General features: G+C 37.3%; 1 protein-coding gene across 2 annotated transcripts in view; it reads left to right on the top strand.

Moving 5' to 3' along the window:
* The window catches only part of SOCS5 (suppressor of cytokine signaling 5), a 63,754-nt gene extending 49,949 nt beyond the window's left edge, over positions 1-13,805 (top strand). For both annotated transcript variants that reach the window (XM_075496244.1, XM_075496243.1), the window contains exons 2-3: positions 4,515-4,606; positions 7,092-13,805. In XM_075496244.1, coding sequence (XP_075352359.1) covers positions 7,104-8,714 — 1,611 coding nt within the window. In that variant the 5' untranslated portion in view covers positions 4,515-4,606; positions 7,092-7,103 and the 3' untranslated portion in view covers positions 8,715-13,805. The remainder of the gene's footprint in view (positions 1-4,514; positions 4,607-7,091) is intronic.
* The last annotated feature ends 2,851 nt before the right edge of the window (positions 13,806-16,656 follow it).

The following is a 16,656-nucleotide window of genomic DNA, read 5'->3' as shown; positions in this document are numbered from 1 at the left end:
TCTTCCATTGATGGTTTTTCTGTTCCAGAAATTTTAGATTTTCTGAACAGAAAAGAAATCGATGGCAACTGTACAGAATTTTCATGTAGTCCTGACATTGTCCTTTTTGAACCCCAAAGCCTAGTAAGGGGCTACAAGGATGTATCCCACTGTTCACTTCAAAAATATCGTTCCAAGATATTTTGAAGTTACCAATGTGTAGCTGCTTGGAAAGAAACTGGCAGAACATCAGCTATCCAAGCTAAGACTGCTTTTTGCTCATTGTGAATCTGCACTGAGGAGGAGGAGATTACTTCTTACTTTCAGGTTGGAACAATGGCAAAATATCATTATTTTTCTTTGACTTGACAGTCTGCCAGCTTAAGTCCTTGAAACTTGTAGCTTTCCCTGTGTTTTAGCAGGACGCATCAAGCCAACTCAGCATTTTATTTTTGAAGTAAATGTTTTCAGTGGCTGAACTTTCAACATGAATGTTCAAAGCAGCAGCTTAAATAGAGTCCTAATCTCTCTCTTTGCAGCCTGAGCCCCACAGTTGATTAAGATATAGGCTTCAAATTGAGATTTCTCTTCAAAGTAGCCATCTAAGGTCTTAATATCGTGAGCAGAACAAATCATTGTTGCTGTGGAAGGGAGCAGTCTTGCCCTGGCTGCTGCTTCCTCCCTCCTCATCCGCTCCTCCCTTGTGTTAACATGAATGTTTATACAGAAGTCATAAACCAGACGGAGTAAATGATTGAGACTTTTTCTGAGAACTCATTTTAGTCTGGATCAGTTCCTTGAGCTGGTTGACTGAGCAGCCATACGGTGTACAGACCACCTCCTGCACCAGCACAGGTGGCCAGGAAGAGGCCAACGCCATTTCTTTCGGTTGCAGTGCTGACTTACGCCAATTTTGTGTGGTGTTGGAATTACAGCTTGGTATCCTTTACCTCTTCTTGGCAGGTTCAGGTTTTGATTTGGGGGTTCAGACCTTCAGATTCTTCTCCCTACGCGACAGCACTTCCAAATTATCAGAGCCTGCTAGGAAAAAAACAGTAGTACTTTGCCCAAATAAGGCTTTCATGAACACTTGAGACACTTAGCCCCTTTACCGTGTCTAGTTAAAAAAATAACAGTCACCTCTTCCAGCCCTCCAAATCAGTTCTTCAAGCTGTCTGCAGTGAGCACATTTTTGTGTGTGTGTAGAAAAATGCATGGTTCCACTTAAGCCAACATATTCCTTGTTTTTTAAGAAATGTTGTCTCTAGTATTACAGTAGTAATTCATTATTTCTGGAATGTGTATTGGAAGGGAGGAAATTGCTTTGTAATCCTTAGTATTGCCCTTTCTTCCTTCCTCAAGTGGGTTACTTTTTGGTAGGTGTTTGCCAGCCTTATTCATTTTGACTGAATAAGGTTGAGGAGGGCTTATGTGAGCAGCTTTGTTAGTGCATCCCTAGGAGCAGTAGCCTACAGCAGGCATTTGGCAGTGTGCAAATGGGACATTAACCTCTTCAGCAAGCATACCTTAATGAAAGCAAGTGTCTTTAATAATGGAGTCTCTTGTCACTGCTAAGTGAATAATTTTAAAGTAGGGAACAATCCCAATAGAAGCGTAGTCTCCCTCCATTCCTTTTACTTCCTCCTCCATGGTCCAAGGTGATGTGCACCAGTGTCACTGAATGTGTTAGCCTGTTTGCCTGTGTAGGCTCATGCTAGCATCGAATTAAATGGTGTGCAAGGAGCAGAGAGACTGTGATTTCTCTGCGGGCCCCCCCCTTTCAGGTTATTGTTTTTTGACTGGTAAGAATTGTCTGGTTTTGTTTTCCTTCAATGTTTTGTCCTTGTTACCTTTCAATGTTTTGAAGCTATCATCATATGAAAATAGCAAAACAAAGAATCTTGTAGATTCTTGTTTTTGAAATAAGCATACTATACCTATCTTGTAAGGTGTCATACATTATGCAGTGTATCAGCTTTTGTGAAGATGGTACATTTTTAGGAGTTAATATTTTGAATGTAATTTGCCCTATCAACTAATTTTTAAATTGGGTAACACTGTGAGAGTGAAACAAGTGTATTATCTTTAGGACAGAGCAACCTTGGCTTTGAATTGGCTAATAAATTGGCTAATAAATTACAACCTTGGCTTTGAATGTTCCTCCTAGGAAGTCACAGGTGGAAAGCTCTGGCTAGATGTTGTGACACTTCTGGAAAGAGTGGTCTGAGTTTTCACAGTAATCTATTAACATGTGGTATTTCAGGATTACAAACAGGTTGTAACTGTTGTCTTTATTTAAATCATATTACACAAATGGTTTTCCTAGCTGTCTTTGTAGTTTCATCATTTGTACACTCGGAATACTTGAAGACTACACTCATGCAAACTTCATGGCTTTGGATGTCTCTAAATTTACTGCAAATGGGAATATAGTGTTAAGATACTACTGCTCATTGCTTCTGTAATCCCTGTAGAGTGCTTACTACCTGTTATTTTTTTAAGATACCTTATGCCAGTTTAAAGCAGATAGAAATCATTTTTAGTTGAAAAGAGATTGTTTTAGGAACATTAGTATGACTTTTCTTTTTCTTAGAAAAATCTACAAATTGATGAATTCACTTTGTGGATTTTGGTGGAATTAAATTTATTTTCTGTTTAGGCTAATAACCACTAGCAATGCTCCTTTGTAAAACCGGGATGGCTTTAGGGCCAGTTCAGCAGTAATTTGTATTTTGTCAATGTTAGCGCTACCACAAGAAATCTGTGAAACCACACATCTGTTGCACATTGATTTAAACTAATTTAAAATTATTAGATTGAATATTAAATACTTTACCAATGACTCAAGTTTTATTCTAACCCAAGGCTGAGAGGTTTAACTGAGACAGTCACCCAAATTCAAGAAAGTGTTTTCCATTAGCGAAGGATGGTTCCCAGAGCCACCACTCCCTCCCGGAGCCACCGGGCAGCTTGTCCAACAGGCTGTGTCAGCTGGCTAGCAATGGTGATGTGATAGGTGGTACGTTGACTGTTCATGTTTCTGAGCAGAACTGAGGAATAATAGTGATGTATAAAGTTAAGTACTGTTAAGTACCATTAAGCATGAAATGTCAAGATAAACTTCTGCGTCCTTTTTGTATTTTTAATGAGTTAAAATGGTTAGCGTGCAGCCCCTTTGCCACCTGTGCCCAGTAAAACAGCATTACTGGTTTTATTTGGAATGCAGGTATGTCTTCAGAGGCCTGCATGACCTAATGTTTTAAGGCTTTATTGAAAATTGTATAGCCGTTATTCTAGGAACTTTACCTTTTGTTTGCTCTGTTAACACCTCGCTCTGAAGCAATTATAGTAGGTTTTACTGTCTTGTTTGTAGACTTGCTAGGAACGTAATGGGGGAAAAAAGAAACAGATGTAAAAGTTAAAGTTGCAAAATAACTTTACTTTTGCTTTAATGTTTGTTTTGTACTAGATTTTGTACGTGTAACTCTGTTGCTCTCTGGAAAGGTTACTTTTATGGAATCTTTCAATAGTAGTAGTATGGCCTAACTTTAAAAGCGTTTCAGCAATTTTAGTGCTTCCCGAGGTGAATGGAAACTAATAACGTTTAGTACTTTTCTGACATTACTCTGGAGTTTCTGCCTAGGAATATTAACTTTTAATATTCACCTAGTGATTGCTCAAGTTTTTTTTATTCCAGTAAATATGCATCGTATTTGAATTATTTTTTTTTTGCTGTTCTGCATGTAAAGCTTTAATGTAAGTTCCCAACGTTTTCTGTTAACTCTTGCTGCTGTCCTGGTTCTAGTGTGGAGAAGCAAATTATTCTCCTCTGTCCTGTTACTGTTAGACTTCTGACAGAGGTGCGAGCATGCTAAATCCCTCAGCTCCTCTTGGATTTCTGAAAAACAATGAGGATTATTTTAGGGAAGTGCTGACCTACTCTTTTAATAAAGAACTTGTCTTGTATTCCACTTTCCCATTTTTAGAATCATGGTTCATATTCCTCTTGCTTCACAATCATATAACATCCTTGTGGCAAGTACAGCAGTTGCTTACCTGGAAAAGTAATATTAGAAAAGTGTGTATTTTTAGCTGCCTTTTGATGTGATGTAGCAGCTGGAAACAAGGAGGAGTGGCAGTATGAGGTGATCTGACGGCACTGCCAATCACAACTTGGGAACCACGGCTTTGGACTTGAGACCAAAATGTGGGAAACCATTTTTCCAGGCCTGAGGATGCCCGTTGTGCTGGCACTTCAGTGATCTAGATGCTGTGGCTTCGCTCTTGGTTCTCAAAAGCTTCATTTGAGGGTCCTCCCCTAGACTCTATTTGACAAATGTTGTTAATGAGAAAAATTCTGTGAAGCTTTTTGTTTATGTTAATATGCATTAAAAATATGTAATAAGCAGGCAGTTCCATGCTCACATTTAAGATATAATTAGTAAAATATCCCTTTGATACCACTGACTAATTGTAAATGTCTAAATTAAAAGATATTCCAACAACTAACAAAAATACTGTTTTTCTCTTTGTAGTAATCATGTCCACAACTCAGAGAAGGAATCTAACAAGTTCATGTTGAGGTATATGATCAAGACAAGATACAGTGACTCGTGTACTTTTCTGGGTAAGAAGGGTATCTATATTCTCTTGAGTATGACAAAAAGTAGTTAACCTTTTAAATTTGACTTTTGAAAAGTACAGTCTGTCAAGCCAGTATGGTGGGGGGTTTTGTTGTTTCTTTGTTCTTTGTTCTTGAAGCTTTCTGGGCAAGTGTAGAGAACTTTCCACCTATCTAACACTCTAAAGACATTCTAGACTAATAGTGCAAAGGAAGAGCAATAACAAGCAATTTTAGAATAAAAGATACCACTAAATAGTGTATGACTGGTTAGAAAAGTACTTCCGATTCATTGTCGCAAAGATGTGTACTGTTGCTAGCCTGATTTCCCAAGGAAATGGAGGTTATATGCTCTCTTTTCCTTTTCCCTTCCCCAAAATTTTAAACATCTCTGACTAGGAAGAGAAAGAAATGTACAACTTGAGAGAAAAGTGGGTAGAAGTCAACCTTATATATACTGTGTTGACAGGCTGGCAGCCAGCAAACACATGCTGCCTCCTGGTCAGTGTGGATATTCTGAGACACCGCAAACAGCTATGATTATTGCAATGGCATGATAGGTGGTTGTATAGTTCCTACAAATCTGTAAGTGATCTGACTTTATTAGTTCTGCTGCTCTTAGAACTCCTTCAGTCCTCCAGCTTGGTCCAGACAAGTCCAGAAGAAACAAATTTAGGAATATTTTTTTTTTAATCAGGAAGATGTTCCTTGCTCATTTGCTTACACATTTCACTTTTATGTATGCACAGAACTCTATAGCATCTTCTGTGTATAACATTTCTCTGCAAGTATCTCCCTCCTTAATAGTTATTAAGGTGTTGGGTGTTGTTTAGATTGTCATTAGCACTGTGTTCTAGGTAACTTGTACCAGCAATCTCCGGAGACTGTTAAGGCCTGATTTCCCTGCTTCCCTCCCACCTCCCTGCATCCGCACTAAATTCTTAAGGTTTTATTTTATGCAATTGGATGTAGATACCTAGCTTGCTGGGTTTGCTGAAGTATCTGAGGAGGTGGTGGGGAAGAGAGCTTTTGCTCCTTTTGCTTTCTGTTCGTATAACAGTTAGGTGTTTCACAGTCATTATGCTTTCATGATTCTCATGTAAGCTATACGTCTGACTCTTCCGCAGTCTCAGTGGATTCTGCTGTAAAGTCATGGGCTTACAGCTGTGCTTCTATCTTAAGGGACTTCTAGACTGGATTGCTAGAGTATTGCTTACTTGTTTATCATCCACATTATTTCATGAGACCCAGTGCATTCAATCACTGCTTCAGATTCCTTTCTAGCTGTGAACAGAAAAGAACTGCAGCAACAGAGGAATGTTGCTTCAAAATAATGTTTCCAAAGAACAAAGCAGTTTCTGTTTAAGAGTTAAATTAGATAAGATGACATGTTTTAGTCCTTTAAGTTTAGCACTTCTCTCAGAACTTAATTAGATCTAATTTAGCTTGGCATTGCCTGAGTTTTTTTAGTACAGAATTAGCCTGTTTCTCTCTGTCCTAGGGCAGTCCTGTGTTTTTGGCAGTCTTGTTCCAATTATCAAACTTGGTTTCTAAAGAGGTAGTTGCAGAATATGCACTACTAATGTTTTTATCTTTTTACTGTATCTTCATGATTCACTGTCATCGTGTTTCTGCTGCGGAGCTGCTTTTTTTTTTTTTTTTTTTTTTAAGTGCTCTTACTAAAGATAGAAAAGCTCCTTGGGCTCTTTCATTCCTTTATATCTTAAGTAATAAAGCCAGACAGTTTTTTGGTTGGGTTTGGTTTTTTTGTTGTTTTTTTTTTTTTTTAGATATTGCATATATATGGCTTTTATTAATGTATCAGAGAAGAATTCTAAAATTCTGCTGATACCTTACTGCCTTTCCTTTTTGGTGATTGCCTTATCTAAGAATGCTGAATGCTTTTTTCCCCCCTTAAATTTCTATTTTTGTGGTAATTTTTTTAATCTTGTCAGTTATAGCTTGGAATTTATCTGCCCTGGGGCTGGAACTTTTACTTTTAGATGGTGTATCTGGGCATTTGTAGTGCACTTGTTGGATTTTACTAACTGCTCTCATAGTTTGGAGTGACTTGAATAGTTCTTGTTCAGGATTTGTTTCACTGCTGCTTATTGGAAGCTTATCAGGGAGTCACACTGTACATATGACGTACAAATTCTTCCTAAAATGAATAATTTTATATGGCGTATTTCCTGCCCATCAAATACAACTATGCAGACCTACCTATGTGCCTATAGAAAAATGGGAGGGCCTGCTGGTAAATAAAATGTGTGTAATTACCCAAACATTTTCTTCATGTTGATTTTTCTAAATATCAGAATGGTGTGATGCATGTCGCTTCCACGTAACCATACAAACACTAGGGCACTTTTTCAAATGTGTGTTCAATTAACAGTCATCTTGTGTCTGTAACTTAATTGATAACTGAAAATATGTCCTCATTTTTTAAACTATATTTTTATGTTAATATTTCTTCTCCTCTTGAATTTAGATAACGTAATCCATGGATAAAGTGGGAAAGATGTGGAACAACTTCAAATACAGGTGCCAGAATCTCTTCAGTCATGAAGGTGGAAGCCAAAATGAAAATGTAGTTGTGAACTCCAGTAGTTGCTCATCTGCTAAAGAGAAAGCTATCCAGATAACTGGTTTGGCTCAACAACAACCCAGCAGCCCTTTGAGAGAAAACATTGCTTTGCAATTAGGTTTAAGTCCTTCAAAGAATTCGGCAAGGCGGAACCAAAACTGTGTCACAGAAATTCCTCAAATTGTTGAAATAAGCATTGAGAAAGAGAATGACTCGTGTGTCACCACGGGAGCTAGACTTGCTCGAAGGGACTCTTATTCTCGGCATGCTCCTTGGGGTGGGAAGAAGAAGCATTCTTGCTCTACCAAAACCCAGAGCTCCTTGGATACTGAAAAAAGATTTGGTAGAACACGAAGTGGTTTGCAGAGGAGGGAAAGAAGGTACGGGGTGAGCTCTGTCCATGATATGGATGCAGTATCAAACAGGACAGTGGGTAGCCGTTCTCTGCGACAGCGTCTACAAGATACGGTTGGGCTGTGTTTTCCCATGAGAACTTACAGCAAACAGTCCAAACCTCTGTTTTCTAACAAAAGAAAGATCCATCTCTCTGAACTAATGCTTGAGAAATGCCCTTTTCCTGCAGGCTCAGATCTGGCTCAGAAGTGGCATCTCATTAAACAACACACAGCACCTGTGAGTCCTCATTCAACTTTTTTTGACACATTTGATCCTTCCTTGGTTTCCACAGAAGATGAAGAAGACAGGCTCAGAGAGAGACGTAGACTTAGTATTGAAGAAGGGGTTGATCCCCCTCCCAATGCCCAAATACATACTTTTGAAGCTACAGCACAGGTTAATCCATTGTATAAACTGGGACCAAAGTTAGCCCCTGGTATGACTGAGCTGACTGGGGACAAAAACATAACGCCTCCAGGGAACTGTGACTCTGAAGAGGACACAACAACGCTTTGTCTGCAGTCACGCAGGCAGAAGCAGCGTCAGATGTCTGGAGAGAGCCACGGCCATATCAGCAGGCAGGGGGCTTGGAAAGTGCATACTCAAATTGATTACATCCATTGCCTTGTGCCAGACTTACTTCAGATCACAGGCAACCCATGTTACTGGGGTGTGATGGACCGCTACGAAGCAGAAGCACTTCTGGAGGGTAAACCTGAAGGCACTTTTTTGCTCAGGGATTCTGCGCAAGAGGACTACCTCTTCTCTGTGAGCTTCCGTCGTTATAACCGATCGCTACATGCACGCATTGAGCAGTGGAACCACAACTTCAGTTTTGATGCCCATGATCCCTGTGTGTTTCACTCCTCCACTGTAACAGGGCTTCTGGAACACTACAAAGACCCTAGCTCTTGCATGTTCTTTGAACCGTTACTTACTGTATCTCTGAACAGGACTTTCCCCTTTAGTCTGCAGTATATCTGCCGGGCAGTAATCTGCAGATGCACTACGTATGATGGAATTGATGACCTTCCTCTACCCTCAATGTTGCAAGACTTTCTAAAGGAGTATCACTATAAACAAAAAGTCAGGGTGCGATGGCTGGAGCGGGAACCTATAAAAACAAAGTAATGGAAATCAGAATAAGCTTCTAGAATATGCTTTTTTTTGTGTGTTACAGTTTAACTGCAGCGAGCGCACCAACAACGTCTAGCTTTTCTGCAATATCCTATTTAAGCTGAGTGTTAGTATCCTGTCAGATGCTGCCTGCTGTTAATCAAACTAAGTTGTGATGCCTCTTGGAAACAATAAGCAGACACAATTCTGCACGTTTTTCATTAAGGCCTAATGAAAATATTTTTGCTAATTTCTAAATATTTTGTTTCCCTTTTATAGCTGTAGTAATTGGATGAAGAAACTATGAGGCATTTTCCATGGGGCATTCATGTAATGCTAATAAATAAAGGTTTTATTAGAGGAGCATTTTTGCTAATATTTGAAATATTTTTTAAAAATAATCTTCTTGAAAACTTTCCACTACTCAAAGTACTAATTTAGTTCACAAACAAGTTTCCAAATACTAGTGAATAAGAGTATTTTCTTTTAATGAAGAGCAGTTCGTTAGAAGCAGTCCATTAAGAGTTAATGGTGTTTTGATGCTAGCAGGTGAATCATGCTTTTCTCAGTGTATAAGGTTTCCTAATCATTAAGACTTGAATATGCCTGCTCAGTACTGTAATTCTATTTTAAACACTTGGAGATTTAAGTGGCATTGTTAGCAAAAATAATACTGTCTTGGACAGTTAAATACCTTCCAGTGTGAATTACTGATTCAGTGGCAGGACATGGGATTAGATTATTGATATGAAACAAAAGGTTGCGTTTTTTTCTAAAACAGAATTTGGTGGCCTGACTGCTAGTAACTTACAATGGAAGGTTATAGGGAAGAGAAGAAAATGTTTAATTATTTAAAGTCGTCTGATATTTTTATGGAGAAAATTACAAGTGGTTGAATTATTATAATCAGAATACAGAATCTGACGTATCTGAAATAAATGTCAGGTTTCAAAGGTACTGTTACACTTTATTTGTAAATATATTTCCATTTGCGCTTTTAAAAATGTTTTAAAGTAATATGCACTGATTATAGTTCCAACAGATTGCTTGGAAACAAGATTCTAAGTTCTGTTTGCTTATTTAATTGGAGATGGAACTTAAAATAGTTCTGTCTTAGACATTTTTGCACTAAAATTTTGTTGGAATGCCCCGACCCCTGTTTAATGTTTTGTACCCATTATGAGTGCTCCCTAGTTTCTTTACCAGCTGCTACAGTATGTTATTACTTACTTCTCTATGGCAGTGACCTGTGCGAGGTAGGGAACATTTTGGCTGCAAGTACAGTAAATGTTATTCTTGTATGCTACACTAACCCCTCTATTGATGTATTTTTCTGCTTGCTGTGCCTTGTTCTGGCTTTTTGTGCTAATAAAGTACAGTATGTTCAGTGTTATACTTGTATATCTGCTCTGTTTTTATATATTCACGTAACTTGTAGCAGTTAACTGAATTTTTAATAGGCTTTTCTTAGTACTTAGTATAGGTAATGCACAAATACTGTGCAGTTGACTATTGGTTGGTCAGCACACCATATTCCTGGTTTTTGTTACATGCTTATCGGAAACCTAACAGTGTACACCATTGAATAATGTTTCTGTAGCCACTGCAAAGTAATGGACTTGTCTGCAGGCATAGAGCATTTTACAGTTTTTTTGTAACGTAAAGGATAAATGTTAAGCAAAAAGTATTCTAAAACATTATTGATCCCCTGTAATGGTTGCTGAAGGTGTTTCAGCTTGTTTATACAGCTAACTGCTAAGCTTAATGTTTTGATACTCCCCACTGAGTAAGGAATGGTTATTCCTGTAAATTGACAGTACAGCAGTGGCATTTTTCACTTTTAGACTATTTTAATAAATAGATGTACACGCAAACTGGTCAAATGTCCTGTGTTTACCAAAGAATACTGTCAATTTATGTTGGGGTATTTTTTTAGTAAAAAAAACTTAAGAGCGGAGAGGTGCAATTTCTGTTCTAATATCCCAAGCTATGATAAACCAAAGTATTTGACAACTTCATCTGAACTTAAGTAATGTATACTTTTATGTTGGTAGAGCTTAAAACTTTTACATCAACGGTGTCGTCACTTTTCTTGAACTTACAATGCACCTGAAGGGGAATGATTTAAATAATTTTGTAATGACTGGAACAGCACTACATAGAAGCTCATACTGCAAGGGGTTAATCTGAAGCACCCAGAAAGCACTTTAAAACATGTGTTTATATGCTTGTGGAAAATTTGTGATCCCATTATGCATTCTTTGTAGTAGCTTATCTCTTTCATGTGTTAAGACTTCAACTGTTAAAATGGAACTTTGTTTAGAATATGTAAATACTAAGTTTATGTAAGTATGTGTACAAATGTGCTAATGGTCACTTAAGTTTTGAATTGTGTGTGTGTCATTGGATATGCAACTCCTGGTTTAAATCTGCTCTAAGCATAAAAAGAGGAAAAAAAAAAGTCACCAGCATGAAATTGCACCCAAGTGTACCTTCACTGTGTTGTTCTCGCTGTTCCCTCAGTTGGATCTGAATTCCAGATGAGTTTACTTTAAATCTTGCTTTCAATATTAGTATCATACAGTCAACCTGCAACCAAGCTTTGTCCCAATGTAGGGACCTGTTTTTTGTTTACACCCGTTGCAGTTGCTTGTCATAAACTAGCTGATGAGATTCTAGCTGTGACATTATCAATGTGGTCAGGAATACACATCCATTTAGTTTTTTATCATGTGGTGGAATCTTTGGAAAAAAAAATAAAAACCCCAAACCCTTATTTCAGAAAGTTTGCTCTTGCATTTGTGTAAATAATCTTTATGGAGAGGATTTATTGCTCCCTTAAAACACACAAAAAAGGAATTATCTATTTCTCTACAACTTTTTTAAAGCTTTGCTTCACTGAAATATACAGAATAACTTGCTAGTGTGGTTATGCTAAAAATAATCACTTTTTAAATTATAGTAGACTTGAGAGTTGACTACTCAAGTTGCAGTGTATTTCTTAATGGATATATTTTCAGTTCTAAAGGCACTAAAATGTTAGTACATTGAGAACGCAAGTAGTTGATTCCTCATTTCTGTTTGAGGAGTATGCTTTAACTTTAACCTTCTGATTTTGTTTAGAAAATCTTATACATGTCTTCAAAAGATGTGCACAAACCACTGTGCGTCTTTTTTTTAACAATAGGATTCAATGTCATAAGGTATGCTAGCACGATTCCAATCTGATTTGGTTACATGACAAATTAAGTATTTGAGCCTCAATCTTGTAAAGTGTTCTTTCGAGGTGATTCTCATTTCTGCAGAAAGGGCTATAGAAAGGGCTTGCTCAGTAGGATTATTTCGCAAAAAATCTTACAAAGATCTTGAACCATATTTGAAAAGAACAGGGTGGTGGTGCTATGTGGGACTTAAGATCTTTGAATACTTAGCACAACTTGGTGATTTTGTTGTGTGTAAATATACACATATTTTAGAAAGTCAGCAACAGCTCCAGTTTATCAAGATACAGAAATTAAAATAATGGTAATTTCCATATAACATCTTATCTAACATTGGAAAATTATTGTGTAAATAAAACAACATCATTAATGCATTGATATATAGCGCATGGAGGTGTTTTACTGTAACTGGATCATTGTTTACAGAACAGAATTACAATTAATTAGGGCATTAAATCCAAATCTTTTTAGAAATCTATCTTTATGTCCCCACGGAATTGGAGAAAAGTAACTATACTATATTTTGACTACGTGTGAGGGTCTATGGGTTGGGGTTTTTTATCAGTTTTAAAGGCATAACTCTTCTGAAAATACTCTTAAGGACATGTAGGCACTTGTCCAGATAATTTACTTGTCAGAATGAAACTTCTCTTAAGAAAATAAGTTACAAAGCCATGTTTTGCATTTATGTACTTTAAATTTTGTGTGTATCTGAAGACTTGTTGCTTACAAAATGGTAGTCTTTAAATTGGAAGCATACAGTCTTTGAAAGACCTGTCTGTGTATCCATAGTGTTTGATGAGATGAATTCAAGCCTTTGCTAGACGTCATCCTGACAGTCACTCACATCAGGAAGTCCGTATTTAAAGTTCTGTGCTACTTAGAAACAAGCAACGATTCTGAATTTCTATTATACAAAATGAGTTTGCTTTAGTCTCCATGTGCAAGCCAAAATATTTGCAGAATGCTTTAAAGCTTGCCTCTGCTGCAAAGTTGCACGTAAAACTGAAGCTGTCAAGTCAGAAGTTGCTGAGTACCAGAGAGATGAATCTGCAGGAGCATGGTTCTTTTTTTTTAAAGCTACCTTGAAATACAGTATTTAATAGAAAAATATGAACTGAATCTTCTGTGATTCTTTCTAAAAATAACGATATTTGTCTCCTTTTAAAACCATCCAGAATTTAAAATTATGAAAGCACTTTTTAAGTCTTATTTTCCTAAAGTGGTGGTGTGAAATGATCATGTATGTGCCAAGCCTTAGTCTGCAAGAATCTGTATAGTCCATATATATATATATATATATATGTTAATAAGATGCCTCCAAGCATGTGTGCATTCATGGTCTTTTTTTGAATCTACCTTAAGTACACCAATATGGTGAGCATTAATATATTGTAATTCTAAAAATTCTTTAACTTTCTGTGCATGGCATGCATTGCGAATAAAAGGACTATTTTATTTGTATCTTCAGCTGTATTTATATATTATAGCCAGTTGATTGGTATGTGTTTTCCTGCTATTGCCACGCTTGCCTAAACAGTTGTCTCCTGACTGTGACCAAAGGAGATTGGTTTTGTTCATAATTGCTTTTAAAAAAAATCTTACAATAGACAGAAATCAAGTCAGTTGGCTTTTAAAGTGTTAACTCTTACAAAGCATGGTATAACACTGCTAATTGCTCTCCCTTTTTGCAGTATTGATGTACAAAGAATCATTTAGCTTGACCATGGGTTGTGTCTACCAAATGCAGTTGACTTAAAATGTCTGAATCTTAAGCTTTTTTTTTTTTCATTTTTAATTGAAAAGGCTACTGATGAGGGCTTTGAAAAGAAAAAGGCTTGATGCTTTCACAGCAAGATACATAAAGTAAATGTTTTGCAATGAGGTAAGGATCTCTTGATGCTTTTTAAGAAGTTTTCCCCCTCTCACCATGTCTTAAGTCAAGACTCTTTAAAAGAAAAAAACCACCTCTTGATGACTTTAACCTTACAATCATTTAAAGACTGAAAAGAAATCTGGTGCTTTTACTTAATTTGCTTGCATGTTGCCATACTGATTTAAGAGTAGTTGTTTCAAGAAGCTAATTTTAAATCTGTTATTTCAATGAAGCATTGCCATTTCTTATTTTTATAAAATATTCCATTTACAAAAATTGTGTATCAATAGGATGTTAACCTGATACCGTCTTTAAATCTATTGTTATCAAGGTAACTCTTGTGTATATGCTTTTCAAGCTGAATAAATGTTCACTTTGTAAATTTGCATTAAAGCTACAGCTGTTATCAGCTAGGTTTCTTAGGGCCAACACAACGTATTTATGAGCTGAAGCTTCTGGTGCTTGACCCTTTTTTCTGTCTTCAGTAGAAAAAAAACCCACATAACTATGTGTGATATAGCTAATGTTGCAAATGTCCTCGTTAAGCACACAGCTACACTGACAAGCATAAACATATCTGAACTTGCTTGTCTGGAGTAAAACAACCTCTCTGATTTCCTAGCAGGAGTTGTAACTTGGGGCACGCTGGCAAAGAGGAAGCAGAATTAGGTTTTGTTCTTCTCTCAGCAGCTGTTAAATTGAACATGGTGTGTGCTTCCTGTGCGATAAGGTATATTAATTTTTTAGAGCCCTGAGAATTTTAATAGCTTTTGGAAGATAGAAAAGTACTTGGCTGCTTTGTCACTTCTTGCTTTCGTACTTGTAGTTTTGCAAAAGCATGAAGAGATATATTTATTAAAATTGAATCTATGTAGTCACCAACTGTATAAGCACTACTTTGTAATATCTTTATGGAGATAGCAAATTCCTGCACGATTATATTTAAACTGTTTTGGGAGAATGAATAATGACACTGTGGGCACAAATTAATTCAGATTGCACTATATACTTTCCTACCAGAAGCCTTCATTCTTACAAAAAACTATGCGATCCCTGCACAGAAAAACTGTAGCTTTGGTGATGCACTCTTTGGTAGGTGTCCAAAAAAGCGGCACCCAGATGGTCCCTGGACCTTTTCCCAACATTCCAGTTGAAGGGGCCCTGGCAGGCCCGCCGGGCACTCGAGGAGTTGGCTGGCAAGCGTGCCGTGCCGAGCGTTGCCTGATGCCAGCACCTTGTATAACTGTGCTGGTTTAGGTCTCCCTAGCTTAGATGATTTTTAACCTGCTGCAGCTTAAATGTTTCTCCGCCCTGCCTAATTTGTCTCTGTTAACTGGTTGCCAAACTGTCTTGCATCTTAATATAGTAAGAAAATAATGTGATTTATGGCTACCCAACCAGTGTATTAAGTAATAGATGGCTCTGTCTTAATAAATGGGGTATAAACTACCATACTGTTTTCTTTTTATATTTGTTTGGGAGCAAAAAGTTGTGGTTTTAATGAGTTTACTTTAAGTCTATACTGTAAATACATATTTTTACAAATATTTAGTTATTGTACATGTCAAAGGGATAAGAAGTTGTTAGGTCAAAATAATCAGTAACTCATATTTATTCCAGTCCATTTCTGTTGCATCTAAAATACTTGAGTGAAGAGATCCAGAGACTGGTAATTATCGTCTTTAGAAGTTTTATCACACTCTGAAATTCCAGCAAGCTCTTAATTTAGCGAGTTTTCACTTAATTCTCAAGGGTTTTTTTCCCCCCCAGTTGTGGGCTGAGTGCACCTTTTTGTGACATAAACGTGTGTATTCTAGAGCACAGCCCCCATGAGCACAAACTAAGGACAGATGTAGCTGCTGTCCTGTAAACAGAGGGTTTCCTCTTTGTGCCCTATGGGAGCTACTCCTAAAGCAAGTTGGTACAAAGTCTATAGCGTATGAAAAGTGGGCAGAGTGTTGCTGGTGAGGAGTTACAGCTGGGCACGGCAATGGCCACGTGACATGCTGAAAAAGTATTGTGGGCTTCTCTGTCGAACTATTTCAGGCTTGTTAATTGTATTTTTTTTAGAGCATTGCTCCTAAAAAATACATTTAGTCTAGGCTCTTCTGGAGTCTTTATCTCTCATCACTAGTGAACTAATAGAAAACAAACGCCGGAAAACAAAATTGTGGGGTTTTGTCTGTTTTATATATAGAGATTGCCTTTGTAATTTTAGCTTCATTGAAACATGCAGAAGGTTAATTGTCTTAAACTTGGCTAAAATAAATCCACAATTGATTAATAAATGAAAGTTATGGGAATTAACTTACCTATTATAGTGGTGTGTGAAATATGAAGCTCTAATTCTGTTAAAAGTATGCCAGAGATCTTCATTCATATTATATGATTAAGTATTTTGAGTGTTTAGTTAAGGAAGATGCAAGCACAATAGTATTTCAAAGGGTTTCAAAACACCAGGTGATGTGAAGCTAAGATTTCTGGAATCAGTCTCTTGTGTGTCACTTTGCCTAGAGGAGGGAATTTTAGGAGTCTGTCTCAGAAAGCTGTTCATGTTGTGAAGTTGCAGGATGTCAAAAGTACATAGGTATCTAGAATAGAATATATAGGTGTATGAAATAAATGTAGGAGAGGCCCTAGAATGAACATGGCTGGCTGCACTAGTGCAAGCTGTGCAGAAGAGAATATGTGCGTGTAGCAGTGTTTCTTGGGTTTCTGATTGTCCACACAAGCATTTATTTGTGTGGACAATCAGATGCTGAGAGGCGACACGAGCTTTCCACACAGTAAAGATTCCTGAAGCGACGTTACTGCTGCTGAACCCAGAGGACCTGGACAAACGAATCTGTAAGAAGGGTTC

Source organism: Mycteria americana, chromosome 3 (assembly GCF_035582795.1).
Source record: "Mycteria americana isolate JAX WOST 10 ecotype Jacksonville Zoo and Gardens chromosome 3, USCA_MyAme_1.0, whole genome shotgun sequence".
In the NCBI taxonomy this organism is placed as follows: domain Eukaryota; kingdom Metazoa; phylum Chordata; class Aves; order Ciconiiformes; family Ciconiidae; genus Mycteria; species Mycteria americana.
The sequence above is the reverse complement of the archived record's forward strand: the minus strand, read 5'-3'. Positions and strand labels throughout refer to the sequence as shown.